Source organism: Atractosteus spatula, chromosome 8 (assembly GCF_055471065.1).
Source record: "Atractosteus spatula isolate fAtrSpa1 chromosome 8, fAtrSpa1.hap1, whole genome shotgun sequence".
Taxonomy (NCBI): Eukaryota; Metazoa; Chordata; class Actinopteri; order Semionotiformes; family Lepisosteidae; genus Atractosteus; species Atractosteus spatula.
In genome coordinates this window covers 9,501,414-9,526,290 of record NC_142713.1, presented here as the reverse complement: position 1 = coordinate 9,526,290, position 24,877 = coordinate 9,501,414, and the positions used below count along the sequence as shown (strand labels likewise).

The following is a 24,877-nucleotide window of genomic DNA, read 5'->3' as shown; positions in this document are numbered from 1 at the left end:
CTTCACTACTAAAAAAAGGCCAGATGATCGCTTCACCTCTGTAGCCTGGACTTTCATTCTTAAAACAGAAAAACAGAAAGTATGCAAAGATACTTATTTTGATATAATGAGATATAATATGTCTTATTACAGATCAGATATGATTTGGATTTATTTTGAAAGCAATAACATAAGACAAAATGTGTTTCTACCTATCAATCAACTAATTAATTGCAAATAAATTATTTTGCAATAAATACTGTACTTGATGATCCTAGGACTAATGAACACATAAGGTTTCCCCCCAGCCATTGCAACAAAATGGGAATAAAACCATGACAACCAGTGCAAAGTTAGCCATAAATGTGGTGTTGTGACAACTGTACAGACAACATCTTATCAAGCGCATGTTCTGTCCACAGAAAGATAACAACATAATCCTCAAGAGGCATGGAGTGAATAAAAATAACATTGAGACTTAAAAAGCAAAGAGTGAACAACATTTTTTATACAGATTGAAATCTGGTTCAGCATATTTTAGAGCCCAACACCAGAGGGTTAAAATCAGAAATTCACAGTACCACAGTTTGTCCCTGTTCTAAATCAAGTAATCGTATAAATAAATCACAAAACCAGTGGTGTCCTTTCTGCATTGTGTTGGTTTCCAGGATGTCTAACACTGGAGCCAATTTATTCTGTAGCTGAATTGACACTGACTCTGAGGGAGTGTCTAAAGTACAGTATGTGCTTTGTATAGGATGGTAGAAAATCACTATCAGGTCCACTAGATGTCTCAGTCCCTGTGTGAAATAAGCTTCTGGTCTTCTTTTTCCCCCCTAACCTCTGATTGGATAGACACAGACCTGTCTTCAGAAATCACAATAATCCTCTTTGACACATCCCCTAACCCAACCCCTAAACCCCCACTATTCCCGCTGCCCTCATCTACCACCACCTCTAGAAACCTGCTGTTGGGAGGAGATTTAATCCAGCCGGATTATTCTGTATACTGTGTGGCAGACCAGTCAGCCCTCCCTCCTGCAGTACTGAAGCCAAAGGGCTCTGGGCTGCTTCTGTGGTCTGCGACTGGAGCAGCTGTCCATTTTCTTTCCGACCCTCTAGTTTAAGAAACTGATTGAAAAGGTCCTGTCTTCAGGGGCAAACTGGGCTCTAGAAAGCAAGGTGGTGGTATCTTTGGCTTAGCATTTTTCCACGTTGGATTCATAAAAAGACGTCGTGGGGGGGGGAGGTTCATAAAGTGCATGTGGATGCATTCCCAGTTTTGGAGAGGAATGATTGTGCCTTCTCTCTCGCTGGACGTCTCCCTCGGGGAACAGCAACGGGGAAAGTTGTAGGAGAGGCAAGAGGATGAGATCGAAGAGAGGAAGGAAGAGGGAGCACCGAGGCAGAGAGGCAGTGGTGGGCAGAATGCGCGGCCTTCAACTGCGTCAGTCAGCAAGATCCTCTGACCCAGCCTCAGGAAGACCTCAGGAAGACGCAGGAGCCTAAGAAGTCTGGGCCAACATGTCAGACCACAGACTATCTACCAGGATTCGTTTGCTTTTGGTGGACACCTCGTCTTCTTTGCACATGACCTTTTAGGATTTCTTTGCGGTACATATCCGTAGATACGTTTCTTTCTTTCTCGAGCAGAACTGCAGGAATGATGTTGTGCTGTGGGGGCTGGTGTGCAACACTGAGAAGGACAGCAAGGCTGCGGGTCATTCTCTGGATTATCTGCTCCAGCTGTCTCTGTTACTCGGCAAATGCACAGCCCAGGATCCCGACTGAAACGTAAGTGCTGCCCCAACTCACTAATTTCACTTTATGTTTGCCTTTGTTCCTTAAATTGAAGTGATCTTCCATGCATTTGAGGCCCCTTGGCAGGAGGTGGGGACCAGTCTTAGAAATAATAATGTTATGAAGGGAATGGATCCAGTTCAATTCACTTGGTAAAATGTTTACCAGGATTGAATGATTCAAAGTATGCTCATCATTTAGGAAAGAACAGCTGATGCCTGCGTTTTATTTGCCTGGAAATGCTACATTGGAATCATCCCTCTTGTAATTATCCTACCTCTTCTTCCTCTTCTTATCCTAATAATATACAAAATAATTAAGGGTACTGCTGATAATTAAAGAACAATATAGGCCCGGAGCACAGAACAGCAGCAGTGTTCTGTAAGTCGGTAATAATCAGAAATGCTGGTATGCTCTGTAGCTCTAGGATACAACTGACCTCAATATCTCTTATTTTTTACTTCTTCTTATTAGAATAATAGTTGAAGATAAGATCAATAAACAAAAAAAAGCCTGTTAAATAATAAAACTACAATGTAGACCCGGAACACAGATAAGTTAATCATTTTTAATAACTCAGTAGAAAAAATAATAGCAAGTGTTGCAGTGTTGTTTTAGGTGTTGATACAGCTGCCCGGAATACCTTCACTAATTCAGGTGAAGGGCTGCATAGAGGAAATCTGTGTGTTTGAGCAAGTCAGCAGTTACAGTGTAGGGCTTCAACACTGGTGGTTGTATAGCTGTATTGTAAAAAAAACTCATGCCTACAACATATTATATGACTATAAAGTTAAGTAAACGGTCACTAACATAGATCTGTTTTTTTTCGAGCGACATATTTTTTTCACTTTTTCACAAGTCCAAAAATGTTGAATGTTTTACGTTCAAAACTGCTCCTTCCTAAAGGATCACCTATTAGAGCTTGTATGAAAAATTAATATTCAGAAGAGCTAAACATGAACAGGTGTCCCACAGCTTATTTTTATCCTCTGTGAAAGCAAATGATGTAAATGCAATCAGCTGTACAGGCTCTTACTGTATCTGACAATGATGTTTTACTTTCATCTCAGAGTGATTTGAAATCTGTGAATCATTTTTAGGTAGACAGAGCTAATGTAGAAACAAACTGCCTTGCAAAGTATAAGCCTATGTACAGGTATACAGGTATAATACATTCCATTTTTACTAGTAGTGCAAGATATCTTTGAAAAGTTTCTGCTCTAAGGGAGATTTTAAATCAAATAGAAAATTAAGGAATCAATCCTTAATCAGTCTTTGAATCTGTTCTTATATTTTTCCTGGATAGATATATACAATATAATATAATATATATATACAATATTTGCAGGTGATATCAAAATAGGAGCAGCCATTTCAAAGCAACAATGGGACACAGAGACTTCAACAATGTCCATATGCAGGCAAACACAGATCAGATGTAGATTCAGAATATGATATGAGTAGCAAAAACACAAACTATAAATATAAGACTGAGCTTAAAGAAGCGAGTTCTGAAAAGGATTTAGGTATTTATGTCGATACATCATTTTCCTCCAGTAGAAAATATGGAAAACATGCAGGCCAGCAGACTGTAAAGATAATTAAAAGTTTAGAATTTCAACTGTATGAAGTTATTACAATTATAAAATGTGCAATTCTGCAATGTATTATTACAACCCTGAATACTGCATACTGTGGCTGTAATTTTACAAACAAATTTAAAACATTGCTGCACTTGAACTGTTACAAACTATCAGCTTATTAACCAGTCAAGAGAACTGAATCTCCTTGAAAAGAGGAAACTAGTATTTAAAATTTTTAGGAAGTTTTTAGGAAGTCCATCAAATTGACCCCTTCAAGATCAATAGTAAAAAAATAAACTATAGGGCACTTGGAAAGAAAAGGGATGTGTTACTGAGGGCACTTCCTTGCACAAAAAGCTCTGAGAGCTTGGAACAAGACTTATATTGTTCAATCTGATAGCCCGACTTCCTTTAAGAAACACCCTCAATTAGCTACTAGCAATGAATGTCCTTCTCCTGTTTGTAACCTTTGTCCTACTCTTAGTCAACTGGACATCACATCATACAGTAGGTTACCATCTATTCTTCATACTATACAGTACCTACCATGTAAGTCATTCAAAAATAATAAGAATCCGTTCTAATACAAATTCCTGTGATATTCCATTAAGTGCATTAACCATTAAACATTTCTCAATCCATTCCCTGAAACAAAGTTTAGAGTCTCAGAACTATATAAGGAATATGAGCTCATTGATCTGCCTGATCATATAAAATTCTTTTGGCTAATGAAGTATTCTATATTTTAATATATTAAACAAAACTACTGTACAACCATGCTGTCCTGTTTCCAAAAAACAAACAAACAATAATTCATAGTTGAATTTCCTGTCCTCAAATCATCCTGAAATCTTCATAGAAAAAAGAACCACAGTGGTAGGATATTTCTGCCTTTATCCAGTGTTGTTCAAACAGAAGCTGCATTAGCAAAGTTGGTTAATAGAGACATCTGCTGTGAAAAGAGGTGTATGGTTAGATATACTGTACTGCAAGTTTAAAGGCACTACTTTAAACTTGCTAATTGGGAACTTCCTCCTTAGCACAAACTTAGTGAAGCAGAAAGTTGTGAGGTTAAATTTACAAAATACAAAGGGAAAGTTTCACAATTTAGTATTGGGGTAGTCATATTGTTGTAATCTCAAGTGAGAACTAAAGTGATTTGTGTGCTTAGTGCTTAGCATGATACAGCTCCTCACTCACCAATTATGTGTTGAGTATTAAGACAACAGTTTACATACTGTAGGCTCTTTAAAAGAGGTGCACTAGAGTGCTAACAGTGAATCCCCAACAAGGTAATCTGACAGCAGTCACCCTGTGTTTTTATAGTTTATGGTTGACTGTCCTGCTGACCAGATATTGTTCTTCGATAAATCTTTTATACACTATATTTACGCAAACAGAGGTAGAAAGCAGATGTCTCTAAACCCTTATTTTACCAAGTCTAATGGCAAAATGTTTGAATAGCATTTGATATCAAGTTAATCTTGAAATACTGTACTTGTCTTGTGGTTCATTAGCCTTTGAATTGGTCCAGTGTACAATTATATAATTTAAAATTGAGGTGAAATGAAAACGATAATTCCATGTGGCTCAAGTAGGACAGGATCTAAAAACCTCATCCTCTAGCTGACCGGGACTATATGTTAAACACAGAGATTTAGTTGCCCAGTGTGCCAAACAGCTTCATGTCACATTTGGGCATCAGTTTTCATAAGCCAAGCTATAATTTAACCTTAAGGAACACACATAATCTGTATTGGAAGGCATGGTGGTGCAGTTGTTAACATTGCTAATTCTGGACCTGGGGTGCTATCTGTGTGATGTTTGTACAGTATATTCCCCCTGTGTTCATGAGAGTTTTTGCTGGGTGTTCTGGTTTCCTCTCATAGTTTAACGATATACTGATAGGTTAATTGTCGTCTGGGAAAATTGGCACTGGTGTGAGTGTGTGCATGTTTGTGTTTGTCTGCCCTGTGATGGACTGGTGTACAGTATATGTCTTGTGTCTGTTGCTTACTGGGGTAAGCTCTGGCTCCCCTGCAACCCTGAATTGGCTGGCTGGAGAAAATGTATTGTATGACATTTTACAGTACATTAAATAAGAGGTATTAATTTCATATGCTACACTTTCAGACTATATCAGTCCAGTTCCACTGTGGAGTCATATTAATAGTTTGAATATATTTAATGTTTTAGCCTAGCTTGTTTTAACACTGTTATTCTAGAGCCGATTTTCTAGCTTTATCCTGGAATACTGTTGTTTTCGTTGCCAATAATTTAATTAATTTGACTGTATTGTTTCCACCTCCTAAAATGTTGACATTTTTAAGAGACTGTGTTTGTTTGAGATTGGTTCTGGTAAAATGTGAGGGTTTTTTTTTATTTCTGTTTAAGAGCTGAAATCTGCTTCACAATTGTGTGTAAATAAGAACACTTGGATTCATTAGGAGCTTGATGATACAATACAGAGCTCAACTGGAATAGGACAAAACAGACTCAGAAGTGCTCTGAAACAAGCAACCAATCAACCTTTATTTTGAGTCACAACACTGCAACAGATTAAATACTTTTACTTGCCTTGTATGTAGAGGAAGACAGAACATGCTAGAAATCAGGAATTAAGGTAGAGGGTCTCTAAATTATCTAAGTGTCGAGGAAATTATAAGACAAAAAATGCGAACTGATCAGGATACAGGCATTATTGTGCTCTTGAAATAAATGATCACAGAAATCACATACCTCAAAGAACTTCAGGAGCGTTAAATAGCTATCTTGCCAAAAACAAGTCTTCCATGAAGGACCTAACCTTGGCAAAGATATGTAAAAGATATAAACAAAAGCTTCTCTAATAATAGTCTTGTTTGCTGAAGACTATTCCTACCTATTACATCCCATTTGTTGTAGCAAATGCAGGCTCATAAATAACAGCACCTCTGCAAAGATATGGATGGGTTAAAACAATGAATCCCTCATAGCAAGCACACATAGTGAAAGTGTGATTGAAGTGCCACCCACTGCACTCCATAGTTCAGAATAGCATAAGAACATACAGTATAGAGATTTACAGATGAGAGGAGGCCATTAAGCCCATCTAGCACAGCTGAAGTGTCCTTCAGCTTTATACAGTAGGTTGTGTTCAACATTAGGGTATTTCTAGACATGATTAGCCTTCAGGGGATTGTATAAGTCTGCAAAAACCTTTGTGGAAGAATATGTTATAAAAGAAAGGTTTACTTTCAGTCTCCTGTATATATGCATTTATAGTATTATTTTGAATAGGGTGAAACTTGATTTCCTAGAAAAACGAAAGGTTTTGTTTGTACAACCCTAGATTCTCATCATAATATAACTATGAACACTAACTTTATTATGCATACTTTCTGATTCTTACCATTTGGGGAAAACCGGATGGTTAAAACTCTTTTCGGATCATATTTCAGGTGTTTATGGTCTTCCCAATATTTCAACTAAATCTTTTAAGACACCATCATCCATAGTGATTTACAAAGACGTAGGCACAAACTATAAAGCTTTGCATCTCACCCAAAGAATACAGCAGAAGGACATTTTGTAACATATTTAAAGCTGAGTCTCATCCTGGGAAATTCCTGGTAATAGAAACTTAATTTTTATTCATTTCTGGCTGAACGGTCGAGCCTTATTACAAGCTTCTACTGCATACCTGGACGATCGTTTATCAGTGTTCTAAGACGGTTTGTTCCAGTCCTGGTGTTGGTGAATTACACACCTGCTTGGTCTGATTCCAGCCAAGCTCTCAGTTACACAATCGAGCCCATAGCTGTCTTAATAATAGGATGAATTTAAATTGTTTGTTGGGTTCCAGCTTTTGCCTTTCATGAATAAAATAAAATCCCAAACATTTGAGTAGAAAGAAAACTTGGAAATATTCTAATCAATTGTTAGATCAAATAAGGCTTCATTTAGATGATAATGCTCAGTTGGACTGGAATCTAGCTGGTTTGGAAAACCTTGTCCCAAGATTTAAAAGAAGATAACATAGGAACAAGATAATGGCAGCATGCTGTTCAGGAAACGCCAAATGTTTCTGGTGCAGATGGGAAGGTTGTCTGGTTTATGCATAGAAACAAATACGCTTGTCTTTCCCATTTCTAATTAGCCCATTTACACTCTAATTAGAAGAATTTCCCTGGTTGTGCTCTTAGAAAAACAATAACTTTAGGGATTTCAATAAAGGCAGAGGGCTCATTAATTCAGAAGCCTGGTACAGTACTGTGCCTTTGGTTTAAATAACACAGTGATTCAGACACAACAACTCCCAATGAGCACATCCACTGTAGTCCTAAATAGATTTGCTTGGCTTATATTTTTTATAAGTTGTTTTATGTAGTAACTTCTGTAATGGGAAACTTAAGAAAATTTTCAGTTGTACAGTATTTGGTTTGTACAACTTGCTTTCTCCTGCTTTGTGCTATTTTTCAAAGGGAAACCTGCGTGTCATTAATCTCTGAATTTTTAGTTAGAGGAGTAGCTGTTTTTGACATCGTTTTGTGGACTCTTGGAAGCTGTTCAGTTTAGAATAAGGAAGAACAAAGGAAACTAGGACAAGCTATAATCATGCCTAAAATTGGCAATGGACACTGGAGTATCTAAAAATTAAATCAGCGCTGTACTATAGCCATTATTATTGTACATTGCATCCAGTTATTACTACTGACTAAATTATGCATCTACCTAAGAGGACCAGCATTGCACCATAAACACTAGTGTGTTGTTATCCATACCTGAGACTGCTACATCATGTGAGGAATCCTTTTATGGTTCCAGTAAATCAACGTGCCATTAGATTTGTACTTTTCAACACCTACTCTCTAAAAAAGAAAGCTGAAAATCTGATATTGTTATTGATAGATGTCTTGATATTCTGTGCTTAACTGAGACCTGGCAACAAACTAATGAATTTGTTTTATTTGATCAAACTGTTCCTGCAGGTTTTACTTAATTAGTGAAACCCTGCTCTACCCATTGCAGGGGTAGTTTGGCTGTAATTTATGGGACGGATAAGATTAGCAAAGAGCCATTAGTTTATTCTGTCACCTCCTTTAAATACTTTGCTCTTAAACTCTTTGTCTCCACTCCATTGTTGATTTTACTTGTTTACCCGTCTTCTAAGTCCTGCCCCATGTTTTTACCTGAACATCTGTGGTCACACCTTTGATCTGGTCTATGCTCCATGACATTGAACTGCAAATTTCTGATCACAATTCTAATTATATTGATGTCTGTAACCCTCTTTCTTCTATGAAATGTAAATACACAGTTTTAGAAATCTGAAATCTGTGAACTGCTGTGATTTCTCGAATGCTATCCTTTGTTCTCCCCTTGTTGAAGTCTGGTCGTCATCGACAGCTGACCTGGTCAGTAATTTTAACAGTGCATTGACTAGTACTTTGGATGAATACCATCTCCTTAAAACTTATGTAGTTTCCTTTAAGTGCTCCTCTCCATGGTATATACCTGAACTTTGCTCTTTGAAACTAGCTGGAAGGTGTCTGGAGAGCATATATAAAAAAACGTGATTCAGAACGTATAATGATCTTTCTCTATCTCAGATTCAATCAGCTCTAGACTCATTAAGTCCTTTTCTCTGTTATTAATCAGCTCATTATCCCCCCTGACAATTTACTCTCTCTTCCACCCCTGACCTCTGTTTTTGCAAATCTTGCAATCCAAGACTGATGCTACAAATCTACAATTATCTGAATCACTCCCTAGCCTTGTATCTGATTTAAACATCTATTTATGCTCTAGTTTTTCTATAAATATACACTCCATACCTGATTTACCCGAATTTAGGTTACTGTAGTTAATTCAGATCAAATTACACAAATTATTAACAGCTGTAAAACAACTTATTGTTGCCTAAATCCCATTCCTACCTTTTTACTAAAAGCTTGCCTACCAGACATCTGCCCTCTAAATGTCAATATTATCAACAGTTCTCTTTCCATGGATGTGGTCCCTAATGCTTTACAGACTGCATCAATCACTCCCAGGGCTGGCCCTTGGCTTAGGCGATCTGGACAACTGCCTAGGGCCCAGAGGTGGCCCCTTCAAACTGCAACTCAACATGGTTTTGTTTTGGTACATTCAAATGTGTGTCAAAAATTCCCTCCAGTGGGTCTGTCTGTTGCTGTTGTGCTGATCTAGGATGCTACAGTTAGTTGGTTATCAATTATAATATTATTAGTTCTGAGTGTAAGTGTAGCGGTTTATTTTACTGTCGATGACAACAGTGCAGTTTCAGCTGCTGCTACTACACCGAATGCTGTTCTTTTAATTTTGGAAAGTAGTAAGGGCGATGATCAATTTGACTAATCTTTCATTACATCTAACATGAAATGAAACATTACAAGTGTCCTTTTCCTTGCATACTGTTGTAATGGTTTAAAATTAAAATCCTGTACTCTGCAGGTAGTTGCAACTGGTAAATGCATATAGTACTCCAAAAGGAGTATATGGGCACTGAGAAAAGGAAGCACAGAAAAGAAGGATAAACAATCTCAAAACAGAGGTACTACTGTAATAATGCATTTGTATTTTGTTTGGTTTTGAAGCTGTCAGATGTAACTAACTAGAAAAGCCAAATTTCCTAGCTGGACATGTAGACTACTTGAGGGGAGAAGTTATCAGTTTCACATTTCACGCCGGTACTTTCAATGCTAAAATATGTTGTCTTATGTGCATCTTGTTCTTGTTTGTGAGGTATTTATTATGTGTTCTTCAAAGCTTGTTAATAAAATGTTTTCTAATTATATAATTCATATATCATTTAATATTAATATATTAATTAAATTCAATTACATTTAATTCAATTTATTTTTATATAGCACCTTTCACAACAAGGTTGCCCCAAGGCACTTAACAAAGCTGAGTAACAATACATGACATTACAATACAGAAAGAGAAAAAGCCAGAAGGCAACAGGGGAGAGGAACCAAAAACCCCTCTGTAAGGAGAAAGAAAGCTCTAGGGGTCCAAGGTCAACTGGCTGCCCAACCCCTCTGGGAATGCTAAGATTATACAATTCTAAAAAAGTACTAAATGTGGAGTATTAGGTCTTCCATCATGTCCTTCTGTGTGCCAGTACTCCATGCAGATCTCTATAGACCGGCAAATCTTCCTAAACGATAGCTGTATTCATGATGTCCCTCTTGGATCCATGGCAGTGATGCAGCATCCACTTCAGATGGTGCCCAGCTTGGTCACCATCTGGACATGTGGGGAGGAGAATAGGATAGTTTGGTCTGTACAGATGTATCTACCTGGTGGGCCAACACTGAGACACACAATGGCCTGTACAGCAGCCATAGGCTGGCAGTCTATTCCATAAACTAGGGGCCCTGTAGCTAAAGGCTTTACCGCCATTTTTTTTAATTAATATGTGTAATAAGAAGAAGACCTGAGTTTTGTGATGTAAGGGGGCGACTTGGATTGTATACACTAATCAGCTCCATTAAATAGAGGAGTTATAGGTGCCTGACCTCTGAGAGCCTTATAAGTAAGTAAAAGAATTTTGAAGTCTGCCCTGAACCTAACAGGAAGCCAATGCAGAGAGCTAAATATAGGTGTTATGTGGTCTTACTTTCTAATCCTGGTAACAATTCTAGCTGCCAAGTTTTGAATTCGCTGTAAGGTGTTGAAAGTGTGATAGGTGCTCCCTGATAGTAGGGCATTACAGTAATCTAATCTGCTGTATACAAAAGCGTGTATTAGTTTCTCTGTGTCTTGAGTTGAAAGAAAATACCTTAGTTGTGCAGTGTTTGCAAAAGATGTTCTCCTCATCTTTGCATCGGTTTCCTCCCACAGTTCAAAGTGTGTAGGTTAATTGACTGCTGGGTAAATTAGCCCTGGTATGAGTGTGTGCGTGGCTGTGTTCATGTCCGAGTGTGCCCTGTGATGGATTGCTGTCCTGTCTAGGGTGTCTGTCTCACGTTTGTTTGCCTGTTGTTTGCTGGAACTGACTTCAGCTCCCCCATGACACTGATGGACGAAGCAGTTAGAAAAAGGGTGAACGGATGTATCTTTAAACTCCTGATCAATGTTTTGAACTTAATTGCTCAAAACAAGAGGAAATATATTTTCTTTTGTATTCAGTTGCTTCTTTTCCCAATTAAAAATCTTGAAATGCCAGAACGTTATTAGCCATATTATTGGAAATAACTAGATAATTGCAGATAAAAAAGGATGTCATTTAATTTCTAATAATTCCCAATAATTATTTGTAGTAATACTTGTAACACTATCCCAAGATTTGGCAATTTTGGAAGTGTCAATTTATAACTGTTTGGATAACTAAATTTCTTGTAAATGACTCCAAGTGTTTATAAAACTTTTCTTTGTGCAGGAATAATTGAATCCAGAGTGAAGAATGTATGCTGTGATGCATAACTGCATAACTGTGCATAACTGCACAGACTCCTGGCTTGCTTTGATGTTTTCTTTCTTTACACAGTAAATTTTAAATGTATTTATTCTTAATATCAAAGTCCAAAACTAAACAATGGACAAGGGGAAAGGGCCTTTTATTGGAAAACTGCGATTGACATTTTGGATTGAGAATTGGAAAATTGTTTTAAAAAATACAATAGGAATTCCACTTAGGAAAACTAGAGAATTCAATAGGATGTTAATTAAAAGGATTTGAATTTTTTAGTCATAATTAGTCATAATTATTTTAGTGATAGTGGTGAATAATTGGAGGCTCCAGTAACATCAGTGTTATTACTCTATTTTGGTCTTATAATTCTCTTGACAGAATTTAATTCCCCAGACTGGCTAATCCATCTTTCTCATTGTATGGGACTTCAAAATCCATTTTATCATACTTCAGTATTATTATTATTATTCATTTTCTGGATATACTGTATGTTCAAGCACATACGGTGTTCCTCAGGGAATCCCAGTTTAATCTGACTCAGATCACTGCTGGCCTGGGATCTTGACCAATTCAACTATAGTTGAACTCTTAGTGACTCTTAGTGAGTTCTGAGTTCTGTTCCTGATTTCAGACATACGTGCATACGAACCATGACCCATATCAAAATGTATTAATGCAAGGCAGAATTTTCCACCTTTATAAACAAACAGAGGAGACAAATTATGACGTGGTAAACCCTCATGTTATGTGTCTCAAATTAATATAGATCTGCTCTATTTCCAAATATCTTTCAAGGGAACTGTTGCACTCTCCCTGCTGAAGCTGTGGCAACAGGAACAGGCAGTTCAATTCAAAGCTAAGACAAACATGGGTGAAAATCAAGTTTACCAGAAAAGAAGGACGCAGAGCACTGTGGTTCAGATAGGCTTATGGGTGTATCCAATTAACAAATTAAGCAACAGTTACAGAGAAAGGAGGAAAAGAGATTTGATGCTCAGTCCAGGGACAGTGCTCAGTTGAAATCAGGAACAGAACTCAGAACTCATTAAGAGTTCAAATCGCCTAGTAAAATTATATACATACTGTATTTTGTGATGTGAAATAGTTTGGGTCCTGGCAGATTCATGTCCACCTCAGACCAGCAGGCACATTTTCTGTTATAATTTGTAGGTAATTTTGCCCCTTTTTATGCAATCTCCTCTGCGTTTAGTGTTGTCATCGGCCCACTTCCAGGATATTACACTAGATTCGTGTTCTAACTGAGTTGTTGCAAGTTAATTTCTTCATCCATTCTCCTTTGGAGTGATAGCTGAACTGAAGACATCTAAAGTTGCCCAGATCTTGTGAGATCTTGTTGCCCAGAGATCTGTCTACAAAGCTCACCGCCTCCCGCTGGCATGTCATAACTCATTCCCAATACCCCGGCACTAGCTTTAATGACCCCCACCAGGGTCATGGCCAAGCTTGAATGTTAGAATCACTGAGCCCCTCGCTCGCAGTATCCAGGCAACCAGTATGCTTGTTTCATACTGCCTGCCCCTTGACCACTCGCTCATGGACACAGGGCACCAGGGTATGGAAAACATTCTGTATGCACTCTAGCCTCTCAAGGGTAGTAGCAGTGGAAAACCAATTCCCAGTCCTGGCTCTGTGGTGTACTAACTGCACACAGACAGCCACCAACCATTGTCGGCACTCCACAGCAACAAACATTCATAGACATCGGACATCGCAGCCCCTGGTTCTGTGGTGTCTTTACAGCCTTAGCAGATGCCCACCTCCTCTTGTCAGAGCATCACAACAGCAAAGAAATGTAGCAGCTACTGGCGCTCCTGGATATTGTGTCAGCATCAACCTTGGTTGGACTTGGACCATACTCTGCTACTCTTCTCCATATTCAGCCAGGCTGTCCTTCAGAATTTTGTTGCCATACAGTGGCTAGAGCCTCTTCTCTACCTTGCTCTACCAGGCTGTGTTACCTAGCAGTTGTCCAGTTGTCGTCATCCACTTGCCATAACACACAACTGCAGCCTTTGCCCCCAGCTTTACTGAATCAGCTGCTGTTTTAACACAAACGCAGTGACCGGCCTTAGCGAATACCAGGCTGCTTTAACACGCACGCACACACTATGCCTGAAAGAGGCTAATGAAAATTAGGTTTCAGATTTTCTGTTAAATTAGGAAATGTTTTGAAGGAGAATATAACTGTTTTATTTTGTGTTTTACATATTTATTCAGAATAGCCAAATAGCTTTTTTTCTACCTACCTGATTTAAAACAGCATGACTGACAGGAGAAGAGGCATATCCCTCAATGGCAGCTTCACTTTACTCCCTGGTTGACTGACTCCACTCTACCCTCAGCAAAACTCACTCAAGTGTGAGTTTTGACTCTTGGGGAGCTCATGAGTCAAACTCTCACCCCTTGGGGAATCCCTGTCCCAGTTGGCCAGTCACGTGACCAAGACTCGAGCCCTTGATCAAACGGCTCAGCCTGTATATGAGTGAGCACCTGTACTGGATGAGCCACTCCGGAGTCTCTAATTACATGAGAACATGAAATAAACTGTCAGTTCTCTTTCCTGTGTGCCCAAGTTAGGTTACAACCTCCTCGTCTCCTGACATGTCAAAGGAACAGAATGCTTGAGTGTGGCCCAAGCCCTTATCGCCTAATCTCTTCCTTGGATGCCCAGTTGAAAGTCCTATCGTGTCATTAGCATCATCACATAATCCTGCAGATGCAGATTGACAGCAGGCCAGTAAGTCTCACTTAACATCAAAGGTCCCTTGTCAACCCTGCTCAGATACACACTTTACATCCGCAGCGCGAACTGTCTGCTACTGAGCTACAACGTGAGCCTCATCTCCCCTAATATAGTGTGGGTGGCAATCACCACACATAGGATATACAGTGGTGTGAAAAAGTGTTTGCCCCCTTCCTGATTTCTTATTTTTTTGCATGTTTGTCACACTGAAATGTTTCAGATCATCAAATAAATTGAAATATTAGACAAAGATAACAAAAGTAAACACAAAATGCAGTTTTTAAATGATGGTTTTAATTATTAAGGGAAAAAAAAAATCCAAACCTACATGGCCCTGTGTGAAAAAGTGATTGCCCCCCCTGTTAAAACATAAATCAACTGTGGTTTATCACATCTTTGGAAAGCTGAGTTCAATTTCTCTAGCCACACCCAGGCCTGATTACTGCCACACCTGTTCTCAATCAAGAAATCACTTAAATAGGACCTGCCTGACAAAGTGAAGTAGACCAAAAGATCCTCAAAAGCTAGACATCATGCTGCGATCCAAAGAAATTCAGGAAGGAATGAGAAACAGAGTAATTGAGATTTATCAGTCTGGAAAAGGTTATAAAGCCATTTCTAAAGCTTTGGGACTCCAGCGAACCACAGTGAGAGCGATTATCCACAAATGGCGAAAACATGGAACAGTGGTGAACCTTCCCAGGAGTGGCCAGCCGACCAAAATTACCCCAAGAGCGCAGCGACGACTCATCCAAGAGGTCACAAAAAAGCCCACAACAACATCCAAAGACCTGCAGGCTTCACTTGCCTCAGTTAAGGTCAGTGTTCATGACTCCACCATAAGAAAGAGACTGGGCAAAAATGGCCTGCATGGCAGAGTTCCAAGACGAAAACCACTGCTGAGCAAAAAGAACATAAAGGCTCGTCTCAGTTTTGCCAGAAAACATCTTGAAGATCCCCAAGACTTTTGGGAAAATACTCTGTGGACTGACGAGACAAAAGTTGAACTTTTTGGAAGGTGTGTGTCCCATTACATCTGGCGTAAAAGTAACACAGCATTTCAGAAAAGGAACATCATACCAACAGTAATATATGGTGGTGGTAGTGTGATGGTCTGGGGCTGTTTTGCTGCTTCAGGACCTGGAAGAGTTGCTGTGGTAAATGGAACCATGAATTCTGCTGTCTACCAAAAAATCCTGAAGGAGAATGTCCGGCCATCTGTTCGTGACCTCAAGCTGAAGCGCACTTGGGTTCTGCAGCAGGACAATGATCCAAAACACACCAGCAAGTCCACCTCTGAATGGCTTAAGAAAAACAAAATGAAGACTTTGGAGTGGCCTAGTCAAAGTCCCGACCTGAATCCGATTGAGGTGTTATGGCATGACCTTAAAAAAGCGGTTAAGGCTCGAAAACCCTCCAATGTGGCTGAATTACAACAATTCTGCAAAGATGAGTGGGCCAAAATTCCTCCACAGCGCTGTAAAAGACTCATTGCCAGTTATCCCAAACGCTTGATTGCAGTTGTTGCTGCTAAGGGTGGCCCAACCAGTTATTAGGTTTAGGGGGCAATCACTTTTTCACACATGGCCATGTAGGTTTGGATTTTTTTTTCCCTTAATAATAAAAACCATCATTTAAAAACTGCATTTTGTGTTTACTTGTGTTATCTTTGTCTAATATTTCAATTTGTTTGATGATCTGAAACATTTCAGTGTGACAAACATGCAAAAAAATAAGAAATCAGGAAGGTGGCAAACACTTTTTCACACCACTGTGAGCAGTGCAGCTAGGTACAGTTCAAGACGTCAAGTGTATTTTTTTTCCCTTAAGTGGAAAAACACTGCAACGGTTGTACTTTTTATGGACGACAATTGTATCAGAATATACTGTACACGTCCTACATTTAAGGTTACACCCTTGAGATAACTGGGGGCAGTGTTAATAATACATTAATTAAAACTGTGTTAATAATATCTCATATCAAATCTACAAAGGCCCTTGAAGACATTCATTTTGGCACTCTGCATCTCAAACAAGGCCAGTCGCTCTATTTCTAAAAAGTAATGCCCATTATTAAAAAAAAAGTATGCCTATTTGAAAATGATACCTAAGAATTCAGAGTTTTGTAAATGCTCTTTCATCCTAGAAAGTGATGATTGAAATAATTTAGTAAACTGAGAACCAGATAATCTGTCTGACACACAGTATGTGTTTGTAGAATATCAGGTATTCAGTGCCATGTATTCAGACTCTTCCTATGGTGTCCCATTTAGTGAAGTTGCAAAATACTGCCTTCAAATATTTTATTCAAAACCTAAATGCTTAAACTGGCAACTTCATAAAATGTCTCTAAAAACTACAGAAAAATTAAATATGCCGATTGCAAATGCATTCATACCTGTGAAATATTTGGTGGAAGCATCTTTGGAAACAATCTGAGCTGCAAAGACATCACCCACTCGCTTTCTATAACCTTTTATCCATTTCAGGGTTATGGTGGTGCCAGGATGGGACACCAGTCCATTTTTCAGGGCACACCCAGACAAAAAACACGCAGACCTTCACACCAGGGTCGATTTACAGAAACATATTAACCTGCAAGCACATCTTTGGACTGTGAGAGGAAGTCAGAGCACCAAGAAAAAAAACAGGAATAGTTAACCACTGCACTACCAGGGTGTGTTTGTGCTAATTTTGCCACTCAGGGTGGTGGATTCTTGGCCTGTTCATGTTTGCAGATTTGCTAAACTCTCCCAAGATGCTTAGAGATCGCTAATGGAGATCAGTTTACAGGTCTATCCATATATTTTCAATAGGATTCAAGACAGGACTATGCCACTCAATGACTTTCACTTTCTTATTCTTAAATCAATCCAGTGTAACTTTTCAGTTATTGTCCTTCAAGACAAGCAGATCTATAGTATGACACACAGTACTTGACAGTAGGGATGGTGTTGACTGAGTGATGTATTATGTTGGGTAAGCATAAGATGTACAGTAATGCTTTCACGCCAAAAAGATATTCATCTCATCTGACCACAAAAGCTCCTTAATATTCATTACTACTTTTTTGCCGATATTTACTACCTGACTGAAGCAGCAATTAATATCTGATGGACCCTACAGTCGGGTGTATTTTCTCTGTACTGTTACAGTGTACTGCACTGTTATTGCACACAGATACTGGCCAAACAACTAATTGTGTGGCTCTTTAAAATAATTTTGTACACCTACATTAATTAAGCTTTGCTATTGTTAAATGGATTGAATAGATTTGTAATTATGCCTTTTATATTTTTCTTTCCTGTTTACGTCTTTCTTTTCATTCTTTGCTTTGACTGTGTTGTAGGTTGTGTGAATACCAAATATCAATTCAAGGCTGCAAGCTTAAAAGCAACAAATAAATAATTAAATAATTTTGCAAGGCTCTGCATCTGTTACCTTTCCTTTTCAATTATGAAGGCATATATTCATGTAACAGGTAACAGCATTACTGTACTGTCATTGATTATGTTATGTAGAAATACCACTTTTTTGCTATGCTGAAATGATTTAAACTTGCTATGAGATGACAGAGTTTAATAATAACTGATAAAAATAAGCAATAAAAACAGATAAAGTGTATTGATTCACTGTTTGCAAGAGGCTACACACAAAATAAATTATGTTTTTTATGCCTTAGGGTACAACTATGGGCCAGTGCATTTGGAGGAGAACTATATTCTTTAACCACAAAATACTCTGGATCTATTTTACTACAAAAGGTAAGACAAGCATTAATTTTATTATTAACCATGGAAACTGTATTCACTATACAATTTTAATAGAGAACCTTCATAAAAAATATATTGTGCTGGAGATTACATTCCTAGATGCTTTGCAGTTACTAAAATAATACACTAACTGCAGAAAGAGCATAGTGACTGGTATAGAGTACAAGTGGGTTATAATGGTTATAATGGGTATGATAGTTTTGGGTCTTCAGTAGACAGCATCAAAGACTGCAGATAAGCAAAACTGTAATGCATCTGTGGTACCTTTGTTAAATCATTATCTGTGTGAGAAACAATTCAAGGAAGATATATTTTCTTTTTAGTCAAGAAGACTAATGGCGCAGGTGCAGTAAAATTGCTAATTTATTATAATATCGTACATAGTGTAGTGTGTTGCATGCATCACATTTCATTTAATTTTCATCTGGTTTCAATTTGAGAGTCTGGGCTAACAGCTGTTTTGTAATGAGGGAGATAAAGCATTTTTTCTCAAATTTGTATTTAACAGTTTTTATCACTGAAATGGAAGATTTTATAAAATATTTTGTGGTACTTTCATGAAAGCTCTTAAGTTTTAAGTTCGGTTATTTAAAAAAAAGTCCTTTGAAGGATACTGACTTCACTGTTTGCAACAGTCAACAAACACTGTCTTATGCAAAACTTTTAAAGACAATAATAAATACATGGGAAATGTAAAGTATGCCAGGAGCTGCCTTTGATCAAATCAAAAATAAGCTTCAATGAAAGGATAGCATCTAACTGAGAAAATGGGCCCCAATTAATTGCAATGGCCGGTAAAAAGGAAAATATACATGAGACATCCAAAAGTATTATGCAGTATATTAAGGTTGTTTTCTTCAGAATTTAATATAAAAGAATGTAAAAAAGAACGGTAAAGGGTAAAATGAAGTTGATCAGAATTAATAATAGGAAATCCTTTAGAAGATAAAAGGGAAAGGAATAATACATACTGTGCATTTGACATCCTGTTCTGTCAGTAGCCCTCAGCCAAGCAGTAATCAGGATTCCCATTATATTTTACAATTCTGCCCTCGGTGTAAGTAAAAATTGTTTAGCTGTGGAAAAAAATAAAGAATTCTCCTTTACTACTCATTTCCTTTGGTTTAAACATCCATTTCACTCCATAGGATCTCAAGGAAATAAAACCTAAACATACTGTACAGCAGATTAAGCGATACGGGATTTTCTCTTCAGTTACTTACATTTCAAGCTACACCAAAAATCTTAATATAACGGCAACCACTCGCTCAGCTTTTGATTCGAAAGGTCATAGAAAGTAGTCATCCTAGTCAGCTTGTTTACCACAATTCATCATCTCTTAAATTTAGTCTGGAAAGAGTGAATAATACAGCTGGTTAACTCCAAGAAACCATGGACAGAACTAATCCGTTTTATCTAAGGCTCTAAGGCCTATCGTAGGCTCTGAGTGGAGTGGTGGCTCTGTGGCTAAGGATCTGCGCCTGTGGCTGGAAGGTTCCGGTTCAAATCCTGCAGCCGGCAGAGGAATCCTACTCTGTTGAGCCCCTGAGCAAGGCCCTTAACCCCAACTGCTCCAGGGGCGCCGTACAATGGCAGACCCTGCGCTCTGACCCCAGGCTCTCTCCCTGTCTGTGTGTCTCATGGAGAGCAAGCTGGGGTATGTGAAAAGATAATTCCTAATGCAAGACATTGTAAAGGGTTAATAAAGTGATGTTATTATTATTATACAGTACATTTTAAAGGCCCTTAACCCCAGCTGCTCCAGGGGTGCCGTATAAATGGCTGACCCTGAGCTCTGACCCCAAGCTTCTCTCTCCCTGTCTGTGTGCCTGTGTGCCTCATGGAGATCAAGCTGGGGTGTGCAAAAAGACAAGTTCCTAATGCAAGAAATTGTATATGGCTAATAAAGTGATCTTAAATGGAAGTTCGGGAGGAGATTAAATTGTAATCTTGCACTTCATCTCTTTTCTGTATAAATATTTTCTTGGGTTATCCCTATGTGTGCACTTTTTCTAGTACCCCTACCTACAGTGCATGCTATCTTTACTCTTGCCGTAGCCTCCCTGTTTCATGGCTTGCAAGTGAAGGTTTTTTAACCATTGACCTTACAACCAGGACTGTCATTTCCTCAGCCAGGCAAGTTAACACCAAAGATTAATATATTAAATATGCTGTCATTGTATAGTGTATTTGTTCAAGTAGGTAGCTGTGTCAGGATCCATAGGCTGCAAAAGAACAAGTAAAGGTTTATTCCATGCTGAAAAGAGAAGAAAAGAAACACAATGTTTCGGCTGTGGAGCCTTCTTCAGTTGTGAAGACCCGAATTAGTGAATTAGTTTATGCAGACATCATACATTTGACATCAACAGTTTGATCAAGAAGGGGGACTATTATCTACCATTGGATACAATACTGTTCATCCGTGATGTGCTAGACCAGGTTGAAGATGATGCTTTGTAGATTTCCGACACATTCCCCATGTAGAACACAGACAAGAATCTCCTTTTTACCGATCTCTTAACATCTTCCTAGTTCACATCATCACATCAGGTTTAGGTAATGGTAGCTAAACATAAAAAATAAACTACACTACAGCATTCCATCATCTTCATAAACATTTTCTGCATCAAATCTTTAAAAGTCACTTACTGTGGTTATTTTGGAAATGTTTTAACAGGCTCCTTCTAACTATATACTGTACAGTTTATATACTTTATAAAAAGCTATCATGTTTTAACTTTTTTCTAAGAGTACTGCACTTGCTGTCGTTATTGTCATAAAAAAAAGTTGTAGTACTGTTTTAATACCACTTAATAGAAATTATTAATATGGAATCATGGATTGTAACTAAAGAAATTTTGGTGGCTGAAAATATCACTTGTGGTTATTTTGGAAACATTTTGACATTGCTTCCAAACATTATAGTACAATATGTGTGAAATATATATTTTCATAATCAAAATCTAAATTACAATTGTTTCCCAATTACTTGTTGCTGAAATTAAGCATTAAGACAAAATACAGATTATTTTAAATGCAGATGTAAACCTGAAAAAGCACATCACATTCACATTATAATAATAACCCGAAGAAGGCTCCACAGCTGAAATGTTGTGTCTCCTAGTTAATAAACTATTTTTTATGTATCTGGCTGAGTAATTTTGTTTTGTTTCTGTTTTAAATATGAAAACTTTTTAATATTTTAATATTAATAGTAAAACTGTTATGTACGGCATAAAATTAATAAAAGTCAAAACAGTTTACAAATTAAATTCAATGATTGGAAAATGATTGTCCCATAAGGGCTCAGCATTGACCACCTTTTTAGGTGACTGGCCAAATACTGCCACGTGTCATGTTAAGCATTCATTATGCCACCTGGAAGTTTTGCAAAGTAGTTCAGTCTTGTAACATAATATTTTAAAAAACATGTTTGCATACGCCATGTACACTGCATAAAAGCTCATTATTCATTGTGCATTCTTAATGGATGGATCTGTGCATTCCATACCTCCTGTAGATAAGAATATGCAGGATTTGTTTAAAAGTTTGATATGTACTGTATGCATACGCATCAGAAAATTCAATCTTATTCATTATATCTGATAGACTTTTCTGTTTGAGAATTAAAAAATAATTTTATCTTTAGTCACTTGACAAGATGGATTGATCAATTTTGGAGAAGACACTTTTGAAGACATTGATGTACTGTCTTTTGCACAGGTTCAGGTTATTGTGATTAACAGTAAGCAAATATTATGCATGTATTCAAATGTAACATGGATCGGTTATACAATCGAATAGACAGCACTTGTCTGAATTTATTACTAATGCTGTTGAGGATTCCTGGTAACAGTGCTTCATGAGGCGCACTTCATCTGCTGTTATTACATCTGATACAAAACAACTGAAATTCAGAAAAAGTTCGAGAAAAATAACATTTTAATAAAAATGAACATCTTAATAATTAAGTTGAAATTAAATTAGAAATTAAAACATCATAATGGTGTTTAGATTGGGATATAACATAACATTAAAGATGCATGATTTATACTTTGTAGTATAATCCAGTTTATTTTGATTATGGATAAGCAATTTGGAAATGAATAGATTATGAAAATCCAGTTGGCATTGTAATTAATATACTATAGATAATATCACATTGTACTCAGTCTAGAAGCAAAGTGTGAGTCACAGCCTAGAAACAAAAGTATTCAAATTGTTTTTATTAGCAATATAAGCCAACTTTTCAATTGAATGGTTGGGTGAGATTAGCTTCAATTAAATTCAATTTAAATTAAAATTAAAATGGCATGACCATCACTTTAGAGCCCTTCAGAGCACTTTAGAGCATGAAACAGGTGTGTCCACATAGCCTGACACACCCACTACATTTTCACAAACTTCTCCAACTTACACACGCTTGTCACGACCACCAACCGGCCCAGACCGGCCCCCAAGAGAACTAATCAGTACCAGCAGCAGGGCGATAATTACAAATGCTACCGCACGTGTTAACTCAACATCAGCAGCCCTACCGTGCGGCAAGCTGCACTATTTAAGCCTCTCCAACCCGCGTATTGCTGCTCGATATTGAGTAAACTCCTTATGAGCTCTACCCAACGTTTTCTATGCCCTTTGTCTTCCTGGATTATCGATTACCCTTTTCGCCTTCAGTCTACGAATTTCGCCTTGCGACTCGGATTGTTTGTCACCTGTGTCTTACCGGTTTTCTACCTACCTTCCTCCTTTCGACTACGATATTGCTGCACGACTTGGATTTGACCTTCCTTTCTCCCTCTGACTACAAACTTGCTACTTGTTTCGGATTGTTTGTGGCCGTGCCTCCCACCTACTCTTGCGTCTGCACAGGATCCTTATCTCCTCAGAGAGTGATGCTGTTACACGGGGCCACCCTTGTCAGACCAACTACTGTTAGACACGAGGCATGCTTTCCTCCCATGCTACAATTTATCTGAGCCCTTGGCTAGTGGACTCTCAGGCTCAGAGCCTCCTATTTACAGACGAGTTAGGCGGACATGTTAATCTACAGACAACGGCATCTCACTCGATCTAATGAGCTGGGTCAACAATGAAGCCCATTTTGGGACAGTTCATTTTTTGTGAGAGGAATTCTTAGCTAGAGAGCATTAAATTATTGAATTATTGAATATTGTCATCTTCAAGTTTCATCAGAGGCTTTCAAAGATACACCCTGCCTGCCAATATTGAGGTTTACTACTTCAACATATCAGTTAATTTAAATATAGAAAATCAGAAATCAGAAAGATTTATGACGCTTAATGAATGGAAAACATGGCTTCCCCTCCATTTTCCTAAAAAGAACATAAATAAATGCTACAGGTTTTATAAACCTGTGACTTTGAGTGTTTAAATAGGCAGGGTTATTAAGAAGATCAATGATCCGGTTCATTGATTTGGTTCAGTTGAGCTGTTGGACCTACTCCCTGTGTCAGGGCATGACTCAGATATCTGTGAGGGCCTCAGAGTAAAGACAAGCCTTCCAGATCAAGGAACACCAGTTAAAGTGGTTCAGGTACTTGTTAGGTATGTCCACTGGCCCAAAACCCTGACCTACTATATCTAGAACACTCATAGATCCCATACTATGTTTCTCACCCAGGAACACATGCAACTACCACTGGAGGAAGTGGAATCTGTTGCTGTGAAAAATAGGTCCATTGCAACCTTTGTCAGGAGAGGAGAAATGGATGAATGAAAGAACAAACTTGTATAAACAAGCCTGCAAATAGGAATAAACTTAGTATAGAATAAACAAAGTAGAAAAGAGCTGGAAGGAGCTGTTCACAAATTATAAAGGTTCGTGCTCAATATTCCATGTACTGTACCAGGAACATCACAGTAACAATTTGTAAATTTTGTTGACATTGTGATATTATATGGAGGAAATTCTAAGGCAGATACTGCAGTATTGGGGAAAAAAATAACAATCCCAACAAATGACAGCTGCTTATTATATGGTTTAAAATACTGCCCAAAGGGGGCAATGAAGGCATCACACTTCTGAATGAATAAAAAGATATACTGACACATGGCATATCACCATATAAGCCCAAAATAAAATCTCTCTTACTCTAACAAGTAAGAGAAATGACAAAATCGCTCTTGCAAAAACGCCTTTTTGCAGACACGGTACCAATATTGTGATTTTCATGAGTGACTCCCTCTCAGGAAGAGTTATCAGTTTGTGCCGGCATTTGGTTTGTTTGTGGAACAGTCACAGCCACAACACAAGCCAAGCTTTACCATCTCATGGTGATTATCCCAATTAGCTTGACTGAAACAGCAGAGTAAACAGGAGCAAAGAATATTCCATGGATAAAGAAAAATAAGTGGTAAGCAGGGGGAGGTAAAGGATGGTTCTTCATTTTTTTTTTAATTCTAATAGAAACGATAATAAAACAGAAAAACACAAAGAAGAAGCAGGAGAAATGAAGACAAGGGCTACTCACTCCACCATGCTTAATTAGTTGTGTTTGGACAGAACACAGAGGCAGCTTTTCTGTTAGGCTTGGGC

At 38.0% G+C, this 24,877-nt stretch overlaps 1 protein-coding gene across 1 annotated transcript in view; it reads left to right on the top strand.

Annotated features, from left to right (window-relative positions):
• Window positions 1-1,642: 1,642 nt before the first annotated feature.
• Window positions 1,643-24,877, top strand: part of LOC148829168 (voltage-dependent calcium channel subunit alpha-2/delta-4-like) — a 205,026-nt gene continuing 181,791 nt past the window's right edge. The window contains exons 1-2 of the mRNA XM_088923114.1: window positions 1,643-1,773; window positions 18,228-18,309. Of these exons, the coding sequence (XP_088779240.1) occupies window positions 1,643-1,773; window positions 18,228-18,309 (213 nt within the window). The remainder of the gene's footprint in view (window positions 1,774-18,227; window positions 18,310-24,877) is intronic.